Raw genomic sequence first — 22,776 nt, forward strand, 5'->3', positions numbered from 1 at the left:
AGGAGGACAAGGTGTGAGGTCCCCTCGGATGGCTGTCCACCTTTGGAGGATTGGGATGGGCCTGCACTGTCCCAGGTGCAGCCTTGCCGCACCGGGAGTTCCCGTATGAACCTGAAATACCCCAAAAGGCCACTATTAGGCACTGAACTGGGCTCTCTGGGTTTTGCCTGACAGCACTGTGTTAAGCAGGTATGACCTCAGACGTTCATCAACCCACCCTTATGGGTTTTACTCCCTAAAACCCCTGCTCTTGGCTGAGTGTGCGTGGGAGAAGCAGGACCCAGGGTCCTGAGCAGCCGGAACAGCCCACGTACCTGGAACAGGGGGCAGGCAGGGTGCTGGCCCCTGGCTGCTGCTCAGCGCTGGCCCAGGAGCCCAGGGCTGCGGCGTCACCTTCCCCTGGGCCAGTCCCCGGTGTCACCCATGGTGAGCCTCATCCTGCCCTCACAGTGCTCCCTCGTTTGCTGCACTCACACCCTGAAGCCAGCCGAGGAACAGGCACCGGTGGTGGGGACAGGCAGCGGGGACCCCTTCGTCCCTGAGCAGGGACACCCCTCCCCTGCTGATGACACCCCAAAGCGGGGTCTCGTTTCAGGGTGCTAAAGGCAGAAGGCAGCCTGGCGCCCACCCTAACCGTGCTGCTGAGCATTTCTTTTAGCTCCTCGGGAAGGTGGCTAACGCTGATATCAGTTCTGATAGCACGATTACACTGTGCTGCTTATAAACTTGCTCCTCCCCAGAGAGTCCCGTGAGTTGCAGCTGATTCAGCCCTGCCACGTCCCACGACCTGCGGGTGTGGGCTGTACCTTGGAGACAAGGCTGGCCCGGTATGCTGCCAGGGCTTTCAGATACTCCTTCTTCGCAGCTTCTGTTTTCCTCTTGTACGCCTGAAAGGACCAAGCAGTGGATAATGATTAGTAAAGTAGAATAAGGTGCTTCTGGGCTTGGCTGCACCCTGCCCGTTCCGTGGGTCCCCCCTCTGCTGAGGCCATTCCTGCATGCACATGTGCATGAAAAACTCATTTCTGCTGGAGAGGAATTTACCCCAAATCAAGCAAATAGAGCCCCCTGGATTGGACCGCGCTGGGATTTTTGGAGGCACTGCAGGCCAGAGCAGTCTGCATGCCTAGGCAGATATTTATGCACGTCTGCTGTGACACATAGCCTCATTTTATAGGGCAAACTCAGTGAAATCACTTCCCAGCAGGAACCGGGGGAGAGTGTGATCCAGGCTCGTGGAAGAGTAAGACATGAACCAAAATCTCCAAATGATAGGATTAGCTTAAAAAGTGGTGAGACATCAGGAATACTAAAGTACTCATTTGTTTTATTGGCTTTCCCATTATTAAGCTTTTAGAGCTCAAAATTCCAGCTCTTTTCTGCACTCCTGACAGCTGGGAAGTGCTTTCTCATCATATAAAACTGAGATTTTTGCTTAATCTTATGAGTTGGGGAGCTGGGACTTTCAAGTAAACAGCAAGTATCTGGAGAGTTTCCTACCCTAAAGGAAAAAAAAAAAAAAAAAAAAAAAGAAGCTTTGTAAGCATGAATTATTGTTTACCCTTCCATCTCTCCCCCACAATGAGACACGCTTCATGATTGTTTCACAGTGCTGGTCCCCTTTCTGCCCAGAGTTTGGTCCTCCATGTATACAAAAATAATGGTGTGATCCAGTCTGTCTCAAGCCATGTAAGTCCCCATGGGTTTAAACAGATTAAACTGAGAATGCAGGAAGAATATTTTAAAACAGAATAAAAATTTCAGCGAAAAATCAGAAACTCCCAAGAAAAGTATCCATCAGCCCTCTCCTCCGCTAAAAACTCAAAGCCTTTCTCAAGTGGTGCACGGAAAGTTGATTTCAATTAGAACAGATTTGCATACATTCAGTTCTGCTTTAAAAACAATAACAGCTTTCAACAGTCACAACACCAGTGCCTAGTAGGGATATTTAGCTTCTTGCTAAATTTCCAGGGCCATGGCAGCACCCCAGGGTCCCTCCTAACACTGACCTCCGAAGGGAAAATAACCTTTCAGCAGTTAAACTACCCAGTTACTTGAATTTCTGTTTAAAATGAGAACAGATAAATTCTATTAAAAATGGATTGAAAACCTTATTTTCATTTCTAAATCAGAGAGACTCCTGTAATGAAACATTTTGACTTGACACACTGGAGGACTCAGACAGTAATTTTCTGAACGGGAGCTTTTTCTTAAGTTTGTCTTTGGCTTTATGGTATTGAGGAAGTATTATATTTGCTTCATTCAGAACAAAATTACATTTCAAAATGTCAGCCTGAAGAAGAGTTTGCCTGTGAAAAGCAACTATTTCTTCAAACTGTACCTGTTCCTCTAATAAAAGCTATTACTTTTCTCTGCAATTCTCACCTCACTTATGTCCAATGCCCATCACAGCGACACTGGTGCTACCACCACAGCATTTACTGTGAAACAGAAAGGTGGGACATCCACCAGCACTGCTGCTAACAGACGCTCTCAGATGTGGTACCTGATGCCTGCACAGCAATGAAATATGAATTCCTGTGTCTCAGGCCACTATAACAGTGGCCATAGCTGGGTGGTGATGTAGTGAAAACATTTTATTTTTTTTCCTTCTGCAACAGCAAAATTCCGAGAGTTTTTTTGCCTTTTTTTTTTTTTTTTTAAATCTGGGACAGTGGGAAATCAAAGTATTCACAGCTATGTGGAAACAAATTCAATTAATAGGTAAACTTGTCAGGAGAAAAAACTGAAATTTATGGAAAGTGAGAGGGCAGGTGGATGAGACTTCCTTAACCTAAATGCAAATAAATGAAGACCCAATAAATTCTGTGCCTATCTTCATCCCCATCACTTGCTTTTTCTGCTACACCTTTTTTTTTTTTTTCCACTCTTCATCTGTCCTTGTCTCTCAGATAGTGAGTGGGCGCTGTGCCTCACTTGCATTTGGAAGGAGCTGCTGGGTGGTGTCTGATGCAGCAAGACTGGGAAGGGGCAGCCGTAATGCATCCTCCCAAAGGGAGAGGGGATTGCTCCAAGAAGGACCCTCTGTGCTGCTCGGGCCAGCCCCTGCCCCAGCCCTGGTCACGAGCAGAGCTACAGAGAAGAGCAAGTGTTTCCTCTGATGCTCTCTCCAGCTCTAGAATGTTCCTGATAGATTATCTGGTTTGTGACCATAGACTCACAGAATGGTTTGGGTTGTAAGGAACCTTAAAGATCACCTAGTTCCAACCCCCCTGCCCCAGGCAGGGACACCTTCCACCAGCCCAGGTTGCCCAAAGCCCCGTCCAGCCTGGCCTTGAACCCTTCCAGGGAGGGGGCAGCCACAGCTTCCCTGGGCAACCTGTGCCAGGGCCTCACCACCCTCATGGTAAAAAGCCATCCCCAAGGGTCTCCTGCGGGCTCCTGCCCTGCACGCGGGGGGCTTCCTGCACCTACACAGTGCTCCATTGAGGACACTGAGCAGCAAAACCGCAGCCCGATGCTGGGAAACGCCGTGCTGACGTGGGAAGAGCGGATCCCAACAAAACTTCTCACGAATCCTCTGTGTAAAGGCAGCTCCAGTGCAGTATTTATAACCTTTAAAATTTTAATTTAAACATTTGACAAAACCATGTTACTTTCTAATTAAATCCCATTTTCTCCCTGGGATTTTAATTTCAAAGTAATTTATCAGATTTAAGGATCCTCAAAACATTTTGCATGTTTTTCTTTCTAACCTGCCATGCCTGATGATTTATTTTCCTTATTCGTTAGCAGGAGGATTCATTAGTCATTAAGCAAGTGGGTGGGTTGGGGGGGAGCAAAAATAGTTACCGATTATGAAAACAAAAAATCAGAGCTGTAAGAAGCATATGCTGGGATCGTAATCCTGACACCTCTGTGTCTCAGCAAAGCAGCTAGTAATTGTACCGTAATGAAATGTTCTTGTTTGATAACTAGTTAATTAGAGAAGACAATTATTCCAAACCCTGCTGACGCCCACGAACAGCTCCATGTCGTGCAGGCACTGAATGACAGCCGGAGCTGTTATCGGTAACCTCGGCATCCTGGCCCGCCTGCTTCAGCAGAAACACTGCTTCCCCAGCCTGGGGAATGATGAAAAGAACCCAAACTCTCCCCAAGAAATCAAGGGGTCCACTGATCCCAAGTGAAAAGGTCACTGCTGCAATCTTAAATGGAGTTTGGGGCATTTGCCTCAGAAAAGAGATAGACTGCCAGGAGACGAGCGATGAAAAGTGCAGCGAAGGTCTCCAGCAGGAATGCTGAAGGACTCAGTTTATTTAGTTAGAAGACCAAGAGGAGCCACAGCCTCTAAATGCAACACAGCAAAGGAGGCACTGAACGATCCTCTGCATCTACTAAAGAGGCAATAGGCTTAAATTGTAACAAGGGAAATGTTGGCTAAGCAAGAGGAAAGCGTTCCTAACAGTAAGGATAATTAAGCACGGGAAGAGATTGCCTGGGGAGATATGTAATCTCCACCACTGAGGGTTTAAGAACAGATTAGGCACATACCCATCAAGAATGGCTTAAGCAGAGATGATCCTGACTTCAGGCAGCAGTATGGTGTGGTTGACCTCTTAAGTCTCTCCTTGCCCTCCTTTCTATGATTCCATGACTGGGTTTTTTTTTCCCCAAAAATGTATAAATTTGGATTTTATTCTGCTTGTAAATCTGGAGGGTTTTTCTTGTAACTATTATACACTTTACTGCAAGATATCTCTTGGGATCATCATCATTTATGGCTTATTCACAAGATGACTCGAAAGTACTTCCTCCCTGCACAGTGTTGTCTGCCACACCACCCTTCTCATTGCGCACGGCCTCCACACAGCCATCGAGAATGCCTATAAATGTGCAGGTTTAACCCCTGCCGGGATCGGAGAGCACGTTGCTGTTGCCCTTCCCCTACCCGCAGCCGGTCAGGCTGGAAGTTAAACTCAGACCCTGGCTAAAATAAGAAGAAATTTCATACAACAGTGTGATAAAACAATCTGAATAGCAGCAGTGGCAACGATAACAACAATAAACAGCAATAACAGTGAACAAGACAAATGATATACGGAGAAATACCGCTAAATGGTCAAGGAGCAAGCCCACCGCGTGTATGGCAACCCCCAAAACCCAAAGCGAAAGTAAAAAGGCTCTGCCCCTGGACCTGACGTCAGCATGGTATGAATAACCCGGCTGGAGATCCCTTCCCCCTCTCTCTCTGCTGGGGCAGAACTTGACCCTATCCCAGCTGAACCAGGACAACAGCAAACACATACATCATCCTTATTCTATCTCAACTCTTCCTCACCTACTCGTACTCTCCTCTGTATCCCTCCTGCTCCCTTCTTGGGGAAGACTTATTCTGTCCCTCCCCACCATTAAAACCAACTAACTCGAGCTACTGTGTGAATCTCAGCACATCTCCTTCAAACTACTACCTATAGTCTGGATTGCTAAATCCTGAGGTCAACAAGCTCAGACAGGGGAGGCACATGTCAATGATGCCCATCATGAGGTTGCTGGTTAAGTGGTGCTTCACTTCCCTCAAGCTCTCCCAGCTACGGCACAGGAGCTGCTGAGTATCTGACATCCCTGAAGACACCTACATAAAAGACTCTGGCTATGAGAACTATTTGCAAGGTTTCAGGAGAGCTTCTCCTTTACCCTGGTGGAGATACAGTGTTGTGAAGCAGTCCTTTGGAGAATGAGTGGATAAACCCATAATCAAGTAGCAATTACCATTGATTAAAGCAGCCTGAAAGATTCCTGCTTTCCTCTGCCTTGACTTCATGGTGCCACCTGGGTGTAAGTCATCTATCATTCCACGTGAGGGCACAAGTGTGTTCCCAGGACAACCCATGGAAGACTCCAAATGAAACAGAGGAGGAGGGTGACAAATCCAACCCCTAACCTCCAATGAAAAGCACACAACATTCATCTTCTGCACTTCTGATCTTGCTCTCAAGGAGGAGAAGTCACACCCTCAGAGCTGCTTTTAAGAGCAGTTCTGACCATTCACATCTTCCCCGTCATTATTCTGGTCTCCACCAGACCTCTTGAAAACTTGTTTGGGATCGGTCCCTTCATCCATCTCTGGTACATGGCTTTCCTTGACACCTAAAAGATCCTGAAACCTCCCTCCAGGTCAGGGCAACTGGTCGGACTCTTCCAGCCCTTCCCTGCCAGGGCTTTGGGGCAGCAGCGGGAAACTCCAACCAGTGGTGGCTCCAGATGCCTCTGTCCCACCGCAGATATACGTGATGTCCTGTCACCAGGTGATGCATCAGGTTCAGCGAGCAGATGGATCTGATTAGATGGGTGATCTATTATTTTCTGCTGAGTGAAGAATTTTTCTGCTGGGTATTTATCCCTGGAGTGTGAACACTGTGTTATTCTCCAGGCTGTGCATTTGTATGGGAAAATCTCATCAGCATTTGGCCACTGAGTCACTTAGCATTACTGAACTGTCCTGGTGAAGCAGGGCTATTGCAGACAAGAACTCCAGTACCTTTGTGTCCCCAATATGTCCCCGCACTCATAAACTCAACTGGAAATGCTGCTTTTGTCCAACTTCGTTGCTGCTCACTTAGGATGGGAAGCCCTGGTTTAGCTTGAGGCTCACTCAGCGGATTGCTCAGGAACTTCTTGATGCCTCTGCTCTGAGTTTCCAGGTTCTAGGGAAACACTGACCCAGTGCTTTGAATTTGTTGCTGGATTTCCTAATGAAAAGAAGCAGGTTCCAGAGACATCTGCAACTGTCAGCTTGGCACTGTTCCCCGTGCTCCATCATCACCAGGCTCCAAACCAACATCCTTTTCCCCCAAAATACAGTGGGCAATGGGAAGATGCTCAGAGAGGGAATAAGAGAGCGTGGCACAGAAGAGCAAATCCCACTGGTGTCTTCTCAGTACGCTCTGAAGAGTTTCCAGGCTTACGACCCAAGTGAAATCCCCCTGAGAGAGGACAGCTACCCAGGGCTGGGTGTCACCTGCTCTTGAGCGGAGATGCTCTGTGGCAGAGTTGGAGGCTCTGTGGAAGGGGCGGAGGGGGACACAGTCCTGCCAGTGGCACGAGCTGGGACCAGGCTGTGAACACTATGCCCATGACTAGTGAATTAGCAGAGTTTGCTCCAATGTAGGGCTCAAATTCTTCTCTCAAATGAGGCAGCCCTTCTAAACCTCGCTGGATAACGCTGCGAACGCTGGTCTGTATCTACTAATGAAGAAAAATAACACTGAGGAAAGGGATTTTGTGAGCCTTGAGGAGGGACCTGGAGCTGCAGGCGGATTACTACGACAGGTACCCCATTTGATGATAATGGCTGAATTAGCATTTCACTCTCCACCAAAGTCTAAGCTATCTCTACAGGAACAGCTGTTAAACTATTTGCAAAGTTCAAAGAGTACGTATTAATATTTTTTTTCCCTTGAGTCACATTCTTCAGATTCCCATGTAAGCTTCTTAGAAAGGGCCACGCCAGCTGTTGAAGAATGAAGATTACAACATCCTGCTAATGCAGTGCTGAAGATATTTAAAGGTATTGTTATTTATTACTGTTATGCACGCACGGCCACACTGGAAGGGGTTAAAATGGGGAAGAAAACGGTGCTTTGCCGAACAGGTGTCCTTGAGCAGTACCCAAGGACACGGAGATTGCTAATCCTGTATTCCACAGCATGATCAAATCACCAGGCAACAGATATAAATAAAAAAAGGCAGGAAATAAGGAAATTTAGATACAAGTGTGTCAGAGGGAAAATGAAGATTCATTGTGAAGAGGCTGAGAAGAGAAGAAGAAGGAACAAAATGACAAAGGCACAAATGATAAACCAGTAAGAACAAAAGAAAAGGGGGGGGGGGGGGGGGAAGCCTCTCTGTGAAATACATGTCTGTGACAGCAGCAGCCAAATCAAAGATGCTCCTAGATTATATGGTTTCTTGCATAATATGCATTCCGGTTCCCGCTCGGTGTTTGTCTTTCAGCTAGTGCACAGGGAAAAACCATATCTGAAATGGGACGTGAGCAACCTTTATTTTGCTTGTTTCATCAGGAGGAGAAAGCAAATTTGCTTTGTGGGAGCAGCAGCACCTGCTCAATGGCAAATAAATAGCTACAGCTTTGATATTACAGTGCATATAATCATTAGCAGCACAAATGGCAGAGGATTAACCCTCCGCTTGCTGGCCTGAGATACCTGGCAAAGAGGTGCCTGCAGAAATGCTCCACATAGTGTCTGCGGGGCTGAGACTCTGCCTGCTGGGGGGGGGGGGCACAGGACCACCCTTCCTAGCCCCAGGCACTGGCTGTGTTGCACTGGCAGCATGGCTACAAGCCACTGGCACCGGGGTTTCCTCATCCCTCTGGCACTGGCCCAGCGGCCACCCCACGCTCTGCATAACTCCTCTGTACACGATGGAGTAGGGAGGGATGGATGGACACGTTTGCAGGCACAGCAAGGCACGTGCCGAGGGCTGCTGACACGTGGCAGGGGATCACAAGCCCCAAACGCCCTGGCTGAGGTTGGGTTTATTGGACAGCTTGCTTTGAACCCCCTCCCTAGTTGCTCCCTTCCTGTTCTGCCTGCTGCTCTCCCACAGACAGGAACCAAAACACACCCAGGGCTGGGGAAACACTGGGCCCACTGCAAGGTGGAAAATAAGATTTGTAAATCACATCTGCTGCAGAAACTACAGTGATGTAAAGGATTGCTTAATAACTGCATGGTGGGGCTGGGGTCTGCACATCAGCCCTCTGGAGACATGATGCCCCAGCCCCACCCTGAACGTCTCGAGGCTGTGAGAGATCCAAGCCTGGGACCACAGGCCAGCCCTAAATCAGATCCTACAGCCTCAAATCCACCCTGTTTTCTCATTCTAGGAAGAGGGGAAACTTTCTTTAACCAAAACCTTCATCATAATTGAACAAAAGCATCCAGATTTGGCTCTTGCTTGCCTACTTTGTCGTCACTGTGTTGGCTTTTCCTCAGGCTGTCTTCTGCACTTCTTTCTGCAGTAAGAATATGAAGAAATTCTGTTGCCAATAGAGCTAGGAACAGTGCACCAGGTGAAATACTTCCCTTTTCCACCCCTCCCCAGAGAATGATGCTCCTGCTCGGTGATGAGCAGAACCACGGTCCAGTGCAGCCTGGACTCCCAGATCCCAGCAGGATTTTGGCCACTGATACATATGTTTTGCTCGGTCACCGTCCCCTCCTGAGATGCGCCAAGAAAGCGCCTGGCACGGGCTGCTTGCCTTCATCATGAATGCATCATGTCCTGCAGTCCTTGGGAGAAAGGATCTGCAGGACAGCCTAGGCACTTGTTTTCATATATTAGAGATATTTTGTTAATGCTGTTTTTTTCTTTTCCTTTTTTCCTTTCCATTGCCTTATGAATCTAAACAAACTTAACTGGGGATGCTGGCAGAGGAAAGCAAACAGGGACTAAATAAACTCTCTTCCAGCCAAACACTTCAAGAGTGAACGTGCCACATCGCACAAACCAGCAATACGGTCCCAGAGCCAAAGATAAATAGTGTCCCTCCAGCCGGAGTCCCGGGCAGGGAGGTAGCTGTCGTGGGAGAAAAGTATACAGCTGGAGACAAAGCCAGGAAGTTAATATTTAAGCATTCAGACAAGGAACAAATGACTTAATTAAATCAATTACAGAGGGAGAAATGGAGCCACTTAGAAAGCGTGTGTAAAGAGACGGCAAGGCTGCTACTATCTCATAAAAGAGAAGAAGGGAGAGTTAGCAGGGAAGATAAACGGACTGGTTTAATCCCTGCTGTTAATTAAGAGCTGAGCATTTGCACTGCGCTGAGTCAGGGTCGCACCAGCACTTCCATTATATAAACCACATTTGCAGCTGAGCTCAGTGCCCAATCTACACAGCTATTTGTAACCAGATGGAGTAAGGGAGAGGCAGACCATTACGTTGGGAGGGATGAAAGCAGGAGAAAGAGGTGACAAAAAAGCTTTTCCACACTTCTGAACCTCCTACGCCTCGCACCAGTAGCCCAAACTCAGCTCCTGCCCTGCAGCTTCCCAGGCAGTGGGTCTGGGGTCAGCCTGCTGCACAAGGAGGGGATCTTCCTCCCTTCTTCAGCACGAGAAATTTCTGCATGATCCCCCAGCGATCCATCCAAAAAGGAGAAAAGGGAGGATCATTAAAACATTAAAGCAACATTTTGCACAGTATGGAGACTCCAAATGGATGAGCAAAAGGGCTTTTATCCAAGAAGATGCCCAACTTGGTGCAGGGTGGAAAGCAAGACTATTTCCTAACTTCCATTTAAATGAGTTTTCCTCCCCGCTGCTCCCTTCCCAAATGAAGCTGCTTCAAATGCTGGCCATGGTGACCCAACGGGACATGGAGCCAGCCTGAAGTTGGCAGCCAGGCTCTAGGAGAAGGGCTCATCGCTCATGGGGACTGTCACTTAAAGCGTGTTTGGGTTCAGAGACACATCACAGTGTCAGATCTCGCCCTGCCTGATAAAAAGACATACTTGCTATGGAAAGTGTTCCCTGGGGTTTTCTCAATAGGCAACAAGCAATTACTGGCTTTTGTAACTGATTCAGCATCAACAAAACAGTTAAAGCAGGACATAGAAGTCTCTGTATGAAGTAGAATGAAAGCAGTTGACAGCTTTGGGGCAGAAAGGTTTCCTCTGCGAGGCCACTTCAGACATCTTGTTTCTAAGCATTAACGTTAGATTTGAGGCCAGTGATGTAGAGAATTAACAGTTTTTAGCTGGTTTGCCGTCATTCCTTGTAAGTAAATAAGCAAATACAAATGTCCCGTCTAAGGCTGTAAAAAACCCATGTCAGGGACAGACCACTGATGTTTCTGCAAATTATGATCTTATCAAGAATAATTAGTTGTTATAAAATTTTGCTCTTCCTCATGTAACAACAGAGGTTTTTCTAAAAAGGGGGCAGAGGCAAAGCCAACTTAGCGCATCCTTCTGCAGCCCCATCCCTGTCCTGCCTGAGACATGGGTCAGACCCCCTTCCTCGGAGCGTGCGGGTGTCTAGGGCACCCCAAGGACATGTCTGAGGGCCAGGTCACATCGCTGCCACACCGGCTCAGGGCTGGGAGTGCAGCGTGCAAACCACTCGAGCATCACTTCAAGTGGCAGTGGGCACTTCAGCACTGCTCCTGAAAATAGCTTCGTTTCTGTGCGTACACTTCAGGCTGTTTAAGCCCCTGGCCATGCTCCAAATGTGCTTGGGGAGGCTCTGATGCTCTGTACTGTGGAAAAATACATTTTAACAGTTCAAAGAAAAAAAAAAAAAAGAAATCAGTAACTCACTTGTTTTTGCTCTTCTCCCAAGCTGTCCCACATTGATGCAACAATTTTCGATACGTCTCCAAAGGTAGCATTGGGGTTCTGCCCCTTGATGGCTGCTTGCGTGTCTCTGAAAAACAGGGCGTAGGCTGACACTGGCTTCTGGGGCTCATTGGGATCCTTCTTTTTCTTCTTCTTTTGGCTTTTGGGCTTTTTGCCCAGGTCTGTTGATGGTCTTTTCTCTCCAGTAACCTGCAAAACCAAGAGATGGAACTTAGCGGTCAGCAGGGAGTAGTCCAATACGAGTCCCTGCTACAGCTTGTTAGCAAGGAGGATGAGAGAGGGCATGGGCAGAGGGCTCCCAGCGTGGAGAGGAGGGCAGCAGCCCTGGGGTCTCTTTGGCCCCTATGACCCTCTGGGATCATTACACAAACTACGGGTGGGTGCCTGAGCCCAGCTTGGGTGCCTCCTCACAGCCCAGTTCACAACTTGGCTTCACCCCTTGCTGCTCCAGTGGTCCCTGCTCCAAAGCTGGGGCTTTCCAGACACTCATCCTCGCTCACCCCCCTTCCCCCTCCTCCTCCCAGGCATCACCAAGCTCACTCACTCCTGCATCTTCTTCTGGGACCTCTCCAAATGCCTTGCTTCCCAGCCAGATCCCTTTAGCAGTCCATGAATTTTTCCAAACTCGGCTTCCACATGGTTTGTGATTTCCAGCCTAATAATCCTCCTCTGCAAGCTGCTTCTAACTTTTCTCGCCCATGCATGTGCTGGTGGCTCTGCCTCCCCACTCCCTAGGCAGGACACTCGCAGACATCACACTGGGGTCATCTGAAATTTGTTTCACCCTGCTAACAGGTATGTACCCCTATCCAGGAAATAAACTACTTTAACGTTATGTATGAAACACTTTGCATGCACTGCTCACTCTTTACAGCCGCTCTGGGTGCAGCTGGGTGACTAGGTCAGGCTGCACCCACACTCAGGGCCCTGTGCGTGGTTGAAACAAGGGGAGCAGGACACAGGCAGCTGTAGCTGGACTATGTGGCTGCTCGGCACGAGACACTGCTACTGGGCTGGGAAGTAAAACAGCAAGGCTGGAAACAGGGATGCTTCCAGTGAAGGCAGCACAGAAAGAATATGCTGCGGCTGAGCCTCTGCTGGGATGCCCTGGGCAGCCTCTTGAATATATGGGACTGCAGAAGCCTCTGTGATGGTGTGCAAAGGAAAAGACCCCTGGAAAGCACTTGGCCATACATCAAAGCTCTCAACACATTAACAGTGGTCAGTGAAAGCTCACACTATAGGGAAGCACTGTTACCCTTATTTTATAGCGGAGGAAACACTAAATAGACCAGAGGTTAAACACAGCAGAGAATAAAACTGTTTGCTGCCAGTTGGCTGCTGCGCTCTGGATCCTCGAGGGCAAACAGGGCGCCAGCACCTCCGCCTGCAGACCTGCTGTGCTCAGGCACCAAGAGCTCAGCCACTACCTGACTTCAGCAGTCCCTGCTCTACCAGGTACATGGGCTAACTGTATTACTTAGAAAGTTGTCCAGCCTGTCACTTAGAGGTCTAAAAAAAAACTTTAAAAAAATCAATTGACACAGGTCTAAACATCAAGCCATTGTGAAAACTATGTGTCCCAGTGAGTGCTGGGAGCAAAAGGCCTTTTCTCATGATGGATTTGCTGATTTGATTGTGTGCTTGGAAGCACCGGGATTTAAGAGGCTTCACTTCAGCTGGCACAGGCCAGGCACAGGGAGGAAAGGGCAGCAGCACTCCTGTTCTCTGCTCAGCAGCTCTTGACTGGTCATTAAGTTCAGTATCAGCGCAGTGACATTTGTCAAACAGACAGTGACCATTAGTGAATGAGCAGAGACCAAAAAAATCGTGTTTAATTTAAAATTGCCCAATTGGGCTTGAATGGGAGGCCTGGAGGTGAAAGGCCAGCTTATTAGGTGAAAAAAAAATTCATGACAGGGCTTCAGCCCATTAGCAAGTGAGATGGTATTTTAACTAACTTGTAATCCTGTTTGATTCACTTAAGTGCCGTGGGGGGGACCTGCTCTCCTCACAGCCGTTGACCAAGCGAAGGAGCTGGGAACAGGCGCAATGCAACACAGCCGTGACAGTGGTTTTACAGTCGGTCCTGCTTAGGCAGCACCAAGGGGCAGACAGTATTTACGGAAACCAGACACTGCCTGAAAGGCTGCCTGGAGCCATCAGTTCCCAGGAGGGAGCAGAGCAGATCCGGACTTTGGTTTTCCTGGGGTTTACCAGGTGTGATACAGCACAGGATGAAACAACAAGCCCAGCCTTGGACTGCAGAAGATGCTTGAACAACCTAAGCCACGTTCACAGCTAAAAGAAAGCCCCAGTGAGCCAAGACCTTGCTGCTCCAGAGCAACTGCATCCCCCAAGGGCTAAGCCATGATCAAAGTGATCGTGAAGGCTTGTGCAGCAGGATGAAGTGTGTAGCCACCAGCCCCTACACAGACCTGCTCTGGAGAGGCAGCAGAAGGTATGTTTAACACCAGATGTGGACCGGGGCAATTCACTGGTCACAGATGTGATCCTATAAACTGGTGGCTTGGTGCCTTCTTAGATGTTGAACCCATGAAGAGCAGGAACCTCATGGACACCATGATTTTAATAACTATGCAGAGAGATCGCTAATCTAACTGGAATCTGGGCTGTAACCACCTCTCCCTCCCGTGCATGTGTACACCCCCCCTAAGCGATGAGGCAGGTAAATGCATCAGTGAGGCTGGGAGAGCTCCTGCTGGGAGAGCTCCTAAACTCATGAGCTCCCTAGCTCAGACTCTATTCTTTAATGTGTGAGCTTCTTGGTCACAAGATTAATTTCTGCTTGTTAAATGTTGCTTTGATGACTTGTTGCAGAAAGGCCCTTAATGGCCATATGAAAAATGACCGATGGGTGAATACAGCAGCTGTGTAGATAGAGAAAGCAAACAGAAACCTGCAGGCCACACCACGGTTCTGCTGCTTTCTTTATACTTATGGTCTCCTTCCTCCATGAAATACATCATTCCTGTTCCATCTGTCTTGCTGGGTAGTTGACAGTGCAGAAAAATTACGGGGCATGCCCTTAGAATTAGGAAAAATTAAAATCTCTGAAAGTTGTTGTAATTTGGACATCGCCAAATTCTTCCCACCCCCACAGGCATCACTGGCTCAACATGAACAGAAGATCCAACCCCAAAGCCATGTCCTCCCTCCCCAGTGACTCCTGCGGCCCCAGATGGGTGACGCTGAAAGAGGCAGAGAGAGAGAACCTGGTGTGAATGAAACTCATTTTCTGCTGACATGAAAGATTTCAGCTCCCAGGTAATTGTCTGGAGCTGTGTGACATGGGCTCTGGGACATGGCAGACAGTGGGGTCCAGTGGCACAACCATGTGAAATTGCAGAGTTTGAGAAACTCCATCTACTTTCAATCACGTGTATCCCTTCTTTTTACAGTTTTATTCCAGTGAAGCTGTTTTTGCATCCATGTGTGCACTCTGCTTTGATATGTACCAGTCTGAAGTGAAAGCTGCCAACAGATGAAAAACTACAGGACTGCTGCGAATATATTTGCCTGGATTTCCATGGAAAGGGAAAGCTTTTTGCTCAGTCCTAGCATCTTCCTTGTTTTCCAGTCTTTGCACTGTTTGTTGCTCTGGTTATACATTCAAATGCTGTCACAACCATCTATTTTTGTGGGATAAAGTTACAATCCCAGTGCTCCTAGTGCCATTCTTGGGTCAGCACCTTCCAGGAGAAGGTTTTCTATGAGAGGCTTTAATCAAAGTCCCCCAGGAAGCCCAGTGATTGACCTGCAGGCAGGGAGACCTACTGGGTGTTGAGGCAGCAACCCTGCGATTGCTGCAATTTGCCCTCAGTAAATAACAGACGGAAGACTCATGAAACACACCATGTGTTGTTTGCTTTGCTGGTGCACCTTGAGAAAGATGGGCAACAACCAAGATATCCCCCAAACCCTAGGAAATCCTTGGGTTTCATGACGCTATGCTCAGCAGCAGTTGTGTTGGCTGTAGAGGCAGACTCTGTGCCACTAAGACATTGCTGACTACCTAAAACAGTCTGGGTGAACTGAAAGGCAGAAGACTCTTCCTTTTTTTTTCTTTTTTTTTTTTTTCTTAGCAAGCCATGTATGGTGATCTCAGTTAAACTCCTCCCTGTGTTATTTTCCTTCCATGGTTTAGTCTCTTCTACCTGCCACCAGAAGTCTAATTATGTACCCAGGCATTTGCAGAATGTTAGCTGTTAGCTCTGAACCTGTTTTGCTCATCAAAACCCTCATTGGAGGAAACTCTGCAGCTTGATTGACCTGGTAAACCATGGAGAGAAGAGCCCAACTCTGACTGCCAAACTTGCTGCAGGCACAACCCAAGCATGTGTGCTAGCCTGCCATGCTGTACTTCACCCTAGGTTGGAAACAATCTTCCATCCTTGGGAAAGTCTCCCACTATATATACATTTTTAAAAAAAGACCAAAATTCTGTGCTCCTGTTAGCGCAGTTTATCCCTTACTGAAAAACATCATCTGCTCTTTTCTCGCTGTCTGTTAAAACAGGCGTGACTGCACGTACCTTATAATGTGACTCTGTCTCCTCTTCCTGAGTAGAACTGGAGGGAGATGGTGTAGCAGACTTACTTCCCGGGGGCGATGGGGAACCGTGGGTAACACCGCTCCGCATCCCCATCTGAGAAATCAGCTGTGACTGGCTGAGCGCGCTCATGGGGCCGGCCAACATCCCGGGGCGATTGATCAGGGGCACTTGACGGTTGGACTCATAGGACGTGGCGTCTGAGTGGACCATCTCCTGGATCTGAGTTAGGAGAATATCACTTTGTAATTACAAAATGTAGTTATTTGCTTATTATGCTGTCAAATCACTTTAAGACCAACTTATTAACGATTATTCTATGCAGGTGGTAAAATCTTCCTCATGCCCCCTTCCAAACAAGCCAGGAGTACTGTGCACCCTGGGCTCTGCTCGTGCCATGGACTACAGAGAGGGGCTAAAATGTCTTTGTACATCAGTCTGTGTGTCCAGGAGGTGCCCCTGCCTGACTCAGGGACCAGTGGTGTCTGACCCCTACCAGGGGTCTGAAAGAAAAGTTCATCAAGGAGCAATTTTTGGCCAAATCACCAGGAGAAGGGAGGGCATTGTAATGTCCTGGGCATTTCTGGGGCCAAGACTTGTTGCTGCACACGTGAGGCCATCGCTGAGCACCAGCACACGCTGTGACAGGGTATCTGGGGCCTGTGGTTGACAGTCCAGCCCTGGGACATCAGTGATGACGCATCAGAGACTGTGGATCCCAAACATGCTCTTTCTGAGCAATACCTGGCATTGACATTTTAGTAACTGCATAGGTGAAAAAATATCTGTTTGTGTACCTTATGAAGGTATCACAACCAACCCGCCCACACCCTCTGTACGGCTGTCGGGTCACCAGTGCTGCTAAAGTTAAACCTAGAAGCAGTCAGCGGAACCCCAGGTCCCCACTCCCACCACGTCAGTCTGCCCAAGGCTGTGACACGACCATCAAGCCAGAGGTTTGTATGTCCCCAAGCACCATGACATGCCTCGGGACGGACCTCAGCGACCGAGGGCAGGCTCTGCTGGTGGTCACCACCTCATTACAACTCTTCCTGAAGATGACTCTTCCAATTTTAAATATTGCGACCAGTTCCAATCCCACTGAAATGAATGTAGCAGAAAAAAAAAAAAAGCCCAGACAAGGGCAAAGAAAATTATGGGCTGCCTGTTAAGATTTTCCAGTGAGGGAAGGAATCAGAAGCGAAGTATGTGTGTGTAGGTAAGAGATGAGGGAGGAGGCTATGTGATAGAGTTGTCCCCAGAAATGAAGAGTTTCCTATTTATCTGTTCTTGTAACGTGAGAGTGAGGGGATATGTGATGGGACCGCAAGGCGACTAATCACACACGGCTGCAGGGCTGCACGGACACGGCAAAGGCACAAGCGCTGCCTCCTGAGGCTGCTGAGCCCAATGCTCTTGAAAGATTTGAAAGAAAAATGAAACATATATATGGCTAATAAGAAATGTTGAATGCTACATTAGACAAAATAAAAGTATCTTGTGAGGTGTATATCCCCCCATATCATGGCATAAACCAAAGTTCAAGTGGCTGGGTCAGGTAGGAGCAGCAACAACCCCTTGTCCTGGCCAAGGAGGGAAGAAAATATGAGATGGAGACAAATCTGGCCACGCTGTAGGTGGATGGAAGGTTTTGGAGCTGCCCTGCTGTCTGCTGAGCCAAGACTCCATTTCTAGTTTGTACCATTTTCCCTGAAAACCCCATTTTCACTCCAGGGGCCATCCTGGCCCAGCCACCCCCAGTAGCAGGGCTCAGCCCCACTGCAGTCCCTGTGGGAAAGGCCAAGCTGCCTCCGTCTCCACAGCCTCATCCAGCCATGGAGAAAGCCAGTGAGAGGGAGAGCAAGCCCTGCCTGAAATATTTTCCAGACTTTTTCCCTTTTATATTAATCTGATTAATGTTAACATGAGTTTAAAGAGCCAAGCTTTATTTATTAACAATCTTCATTTCCGATAAGCCCACTGAGGTGCAATCTCTCATTACCAGGGGAGGCTTGCCAACTCCATTAGCAGCACATACAGAAAGAAACCCAGGGAAGACCTGCAAGGGCTCGGTAGGCTTCAGAGGAAATAAATCCAAATGCAAAAACAGATTTACTGCTGTAGGTCAGGAATCAAGAGCTTTACACAACACCTGACAGCATGTTCTGCTCTCTTTCAGATTCTCCATCAGAAGAGGAGTGTGTGCCAGGGGAATGGATTTTCCTAGATCTGCCCTTTTTCTGTATTAATTACTAAGTGCAGGGATTTAACTTGAAGGAAGAAAATAATTTCTTTCATTTCAACAGCATGAGAAGTCTGATCGAGGCTGACTTAGGGGCCATGCTGAATCGCTGTCCTCAGCTTTGGTGGTTGCAAGGAAACACGGCTCACAGAGGCAGCAGCGGTGGCTTTGCTCTGTCGTGGAGCTGAGGAAACTCACTCCTACTTGAACTACAGCAAGTTTATGTGCCCTTAAAACCCGCCTTATTGCAGAGGTCTGGCCTCTTCTTGCCATGTGCTGCTGCATGGGAAATCCCTGTCAAAAAGACATCGAGGACATGCATGCTGCAGCCAAGCAAGACAGTGATGGGCAATGGGCTTGGGCAGCACAGGAGGCATTAGAGAGGCAATTTTTGCATTTGCAATTGAATTTGCAAATGTCGTGGGAATGGCCAGGGGTGAGACAGGCAGCAAAGGGGAGCCTGCAAGGTGGGAAGACAGGTCAGCACTCATCTGTCAAGTAAGTGGCAAAGTCCTTCCCAAATTCCAGTGAAAAAGGTACATTTTTCTTGGATTTTGTCAGTTTAATCTGGACCTTTCATGCTGGCGAAGATCTGCCAGCTGCTAAGGAAAAGAATAATTTATTGTCCTTATTTTAAATTTAAATGAAGAAAAAGTTTAGAAGACGGGTGTTTTAGGAATAGGGAAGGATATGAAATGTGGCTTAAAAATTTTTAAAATTTAAAATAGCTCATTCACAATTGCAGCCACAGCAGTCTCTTGGGCAAATACTGTATTAAGACAATTTTTTTGAAACTTTTATTATGTGGCCAATAGACCACAACGGCTCCGTTTATCCATTAAATATGTAATCATACACTTTTTCTTTACAGTGCATGTTATTTACGCATCAGAGCAGAACAAGTCCAGGAGCGCAATTATGGATATGGGACACGTGCTGCAAATGCTTATGAAAATTTGTAGGAAAAAACAGAAACCTGAGCCCTGGCTCAGAGAATCCATGCAGAAGCCTTCTGCTGCCAGCAACCCAACCACAGCCTTCTCTTAAAAAGCAGAGAGACAGCATTTTTCCTGGGACATCCCCCTCTCCCAAGGATATCTTAACCCAAAAGGCCTCTTCCCAAGCAGCTGACTATTTCTTTACATCATTAAAAACTGGTGGTTTTACTTAATATCTTTGCTGAATATTGCTGGTTCTGACCCCCTCTCTCACTCTCGATGTCTCCACCTCTTCTCCCTCCAGCCAGGAGGTTTTGCAGAAGAACATGTACAGCCATGTCCCTTGCATGCAACCCTGCTGACTGCCAGTCTGGAGGGGCAGGATCTGGCCCCACCATTTGTCACTCATTAAATTTCTTTCCACTTCCCTTCTTTAAAAAAATTGCAGTTTTGGAAGCAACACACCAGGCTACCAGCTCCTCACAGCCCCTGCCCACGGCTCCTGATGTCCTCAGGACTGGAGAGGGTGAGCAGTGGAAAAGCTATTTGTGTTCTCTAGATGTAAAATGTTTGGGGTGAAAATGAAGAACAGCAGCTTTTGTGCAGCCCCAGCACTTCTGTGGGCTTTAGGGTGATGGCAGCCTTCGCTCAGACTGGGGAAAGGGTTAGTCCTGCTTTGTACTAAGTACTGACCCTACAGACACTGAGCTGTTTCACGGGCCTTAGTTGTGCACGTGAACTAGTGGATATCCCCTCCAAGAAAGAATCAAGGAAAGAGAGATCCAGCAGCAAGATTCAGAGATGCTCCTCTGCTGCAAATGGCCTAAGTAGGCAAGTAAATGATGAATGAAATTGCAATGATGGCAAACCAAAGTGAAAGAAGGTAACGAATGCAAGGTTTCCCCTGTTAAAGCAAACAGCCTCTTCTCCCACTGCACACCAGTCCATCCAGGTGGGATGGAACCCCAGCCACAGGCTCACTGGGGCTGCACCCGTGCCTTCCCCCTCCACAAAGTATTCAGCATCCCCGCAGAGCCCAGTGGAAGCACATGCATAATTAAATAACTGCCTTGCAGACATGATTAGCTCCGTCAGCAGGAGGAGCGGCTCCGAGAGCCGGGTCAGATCCCGTCTCCATCCCGGGCATCCAACGCAACAAGCTCACCGCCAGGTGCTGCAAAAGGCTTGGGATGTGTTTGCAGCCTCCACTGAAAAGATGTTTTGCATCTCAGAGGAAACATGAGTGAAATGTGATGTAGTCATAGCTAAAGTAATTAAGTGCATCTTACTTAGCAGATTCCCAAAGGCTGTGCTAACTCAAAGACAGCTCCTTTTTTTCCACAATATTTCAGTTTTTTTAATGAATATGCATATCAGGCCTATAAACGCTCTAGCTAATCCTAAGAAGAAGAGAAAAATAGGCTGACAAACAGAACATGCTCTGTGCCCCTTGTTTCTGGGGAGAAGGGTAATCCAGTGAGAGTGACAAAACACTGCGAGGAAGAGCCTGGCTGGGGACCTGGGCACTCTGCTAGCAAAGATAATGTTTTGAAATACATCAGGTCGAGCTGCAACTTAACAGCCCCCCCCAAATTCATATGTAAAAGGCAGCTCTTTCCAGCAGTAAGGGCTACAGCACTGACCAACAGACATGGGGCTCAGGCAGGGACAGCTGCTGTTGCTGAAAGTCCTCTTCTGCAAAATACTAATTCCCAGTTGAAGCCTTAAGGCAGGTCCCATCCCCGTAACCACCTTCCGCCTTCCTTTTGCATGGGCTTTTTGTCCTCCTCCTCGTGCATTCCTTGGTTTCCGCCACACCTTGAAGATATCACCATGCTTTGGTGGCAGAAGTAGAAATTCAAACGTTCTTGTCATTCCCCCACGGTGTGTTTTGCCCTTGCTGCATACGTGGAACAGTGATGCTCCAAGCTGCTCCAGCCTCGCCGGCTGCCGGCTGGGCTGCGATCCCAGGTGGGATCTGTGCCGAAGCACTTGCAGATGTTACCCAGCAGGAAAGGAAGAAATTTGGCTCGAGCTTGCCGTACGGTGTTGGCTGACCTCCGCTGCACTGCAGCCTCCCGAGCTAAAGCAGGGGGGGCGTAAAGCAGGGGGGACAAAGCTTGGGTAAAGCAGGACGTGCAAAAGACGATGGCCAAGACCAACGGGAGTGGGCAGATGGCACAGCTCCAGCCCAGGGGCATCGCCCCACATGCTGGGGAGACCAGCACATAGTGGGGACCACCAGGCTTCCCACCAGGCTTCCTTGCAGAGAAGGACTGGCGGTACCGGTGGATGAAAAGTTGGACATGAGCTGGCAATGAGCACTTGCAACCCAGAAAGCCAACTGTGTGTTGGGCTGCATCAAGAGAAGCGTGGCCAGCAGGGAGAGGGAGGGGATCCTCCTTCTCTGCTCTCGTGAGACCCCACCCCCAGTACCGTGTCCAACTCTGGCGCCCCCAACACCAGAAGGACATGGACCTGCTCGAGCAGGTCCAGAGGAGGCCACAAAGAGGGTCTGGAGCACCCCCCTGTGAGGACAGGCTGAGAGAGTTGGGGGGGTTCAGCTGGAGAAGAGAAGGCTCCGGGGAGAGCTTAGAGCCTCGCAGGACTGAAAGGGGGCTTATAAGAAAGATGGGGACAAATGTTTTAGCAGGGCCTGTTGTGATAGGACACAGTTTTAGGGGTTTTTTTAAATTACAAGAGGATAGATTTAGACTAGATATAAGGAAGAAATCTTTTATGATGGGGTGGTGAGGCCCTGGCACAGGTTGCCCAGAGAAGCTGTGGCTGCCCCCTCCCTGGAAGGGTTCCAGGCCAGGTTGGACGGGGCTTTGGCAACCTGGGCTAGTGGAAGGTGCCCCTGATCATTGCATGGGGTTGGACTAGATGACCTCTAAAGGTCCTTTCCAGCTCAAACCGTTCTATGATCCGATGACTGCCACCCTTCCCAGAGTGAGCTCACATGGGTGGGCTGAGCAGAGCTGCTGGAGCCTTCCCCAGCCAGGGTCTTCCTCCCTGGGCGAGAGGAGCAGCTATTCCAGGGGTCACCACAAGGCTCATGGGCAGTACAACTTACCTCTCCTTAAGTTTGTTCCTGAGAACAAGCCATTACAATCACAATCAACCAGGGAAAGAAATTATCTGCTGAACAGCTTTGAAGCAAAGTTTTCCCAGCAGGCTTTTTCTGTATTGGAAGTTTAAATGTAAACGCATCACCATAGCTGAAATGCTTAAAGATGATTTACTTAAAAAAGAGAGAGCAGGAGAGAGAGAAGCTGATAAGAAAATATATCCCCAATTACCACCCCTCCTCTTCCCGATTTGTAACTGCTCCTAATAAACTTTCATGGTCTATGTAACATGCTTTAGTGCAGTGACAAATTTCTGCTGGAATTTGAGATGTCTTGTTCAGAGTAATAGCTATCTCACACAGGTGCCCAGCTGCTATTGTAAAATCAGTAAGCATTTAATTGAAACAAATGACTATAATAATAGTACATTATCCCTGCAGGCTCATAGCCATAACAGTTTTAATTATTGAGTTAAGAGTCAAACTAATTTATCCTTTAAAGTAACAGCCACATCTTTGGTTCCACCGATCATCTTATTACGAATACGAGGGGAACAGTAGGAAAGGATTTTAAAAGGAAGCAATTTATTTTTCTAGGGGTGGGGG

General features: G+C 48.1%; 1 protein-coding gene across 1 annotated transcript in view; it reads right to left on the reverse strand.

Annotated features, from left to right (window-relative positions):
- The window catches only part of TOX2 (TOX high mobility group box family member 2), a 153,808-nt gene that overhangs the window by 9,926 nt on the left and 121,106 nt on the right, over nt 1-22,776 (reverse strand). The window contains exons 4-6 of the mRNA XM_074920466.1: nt 15,903-16,142; nt 11,309-11,536; nt 807-887 (exon numbers count right to left, since the gene is read on the reverse strand). Of these exons, the coding sequence (XP_074776567.1) occupies nt 807-887; nt 11,309-11,536; nt 15,903-16,142 (549 nt within the window). The remainder of the gene's footprint in view (nt 1-806; nt 888-11,308; nt 11,537-15,902; nt 16,143-22,776) is intronic.

The sequence above is a fragment of the Athene noctua genome, chromosome 16 (assembly GCF_965140245.1).
Source record: "Athene noctua chromosome 16, bAthNoc1.hap1.1, whole genome shotgun sequence".
NCBI classification, from domain to species: domain Eukaryota; kingdom Metazoa; phylum Chordata; class Aves; order Strigiformes; family Strigidae; genus Athene; species Athene noctua.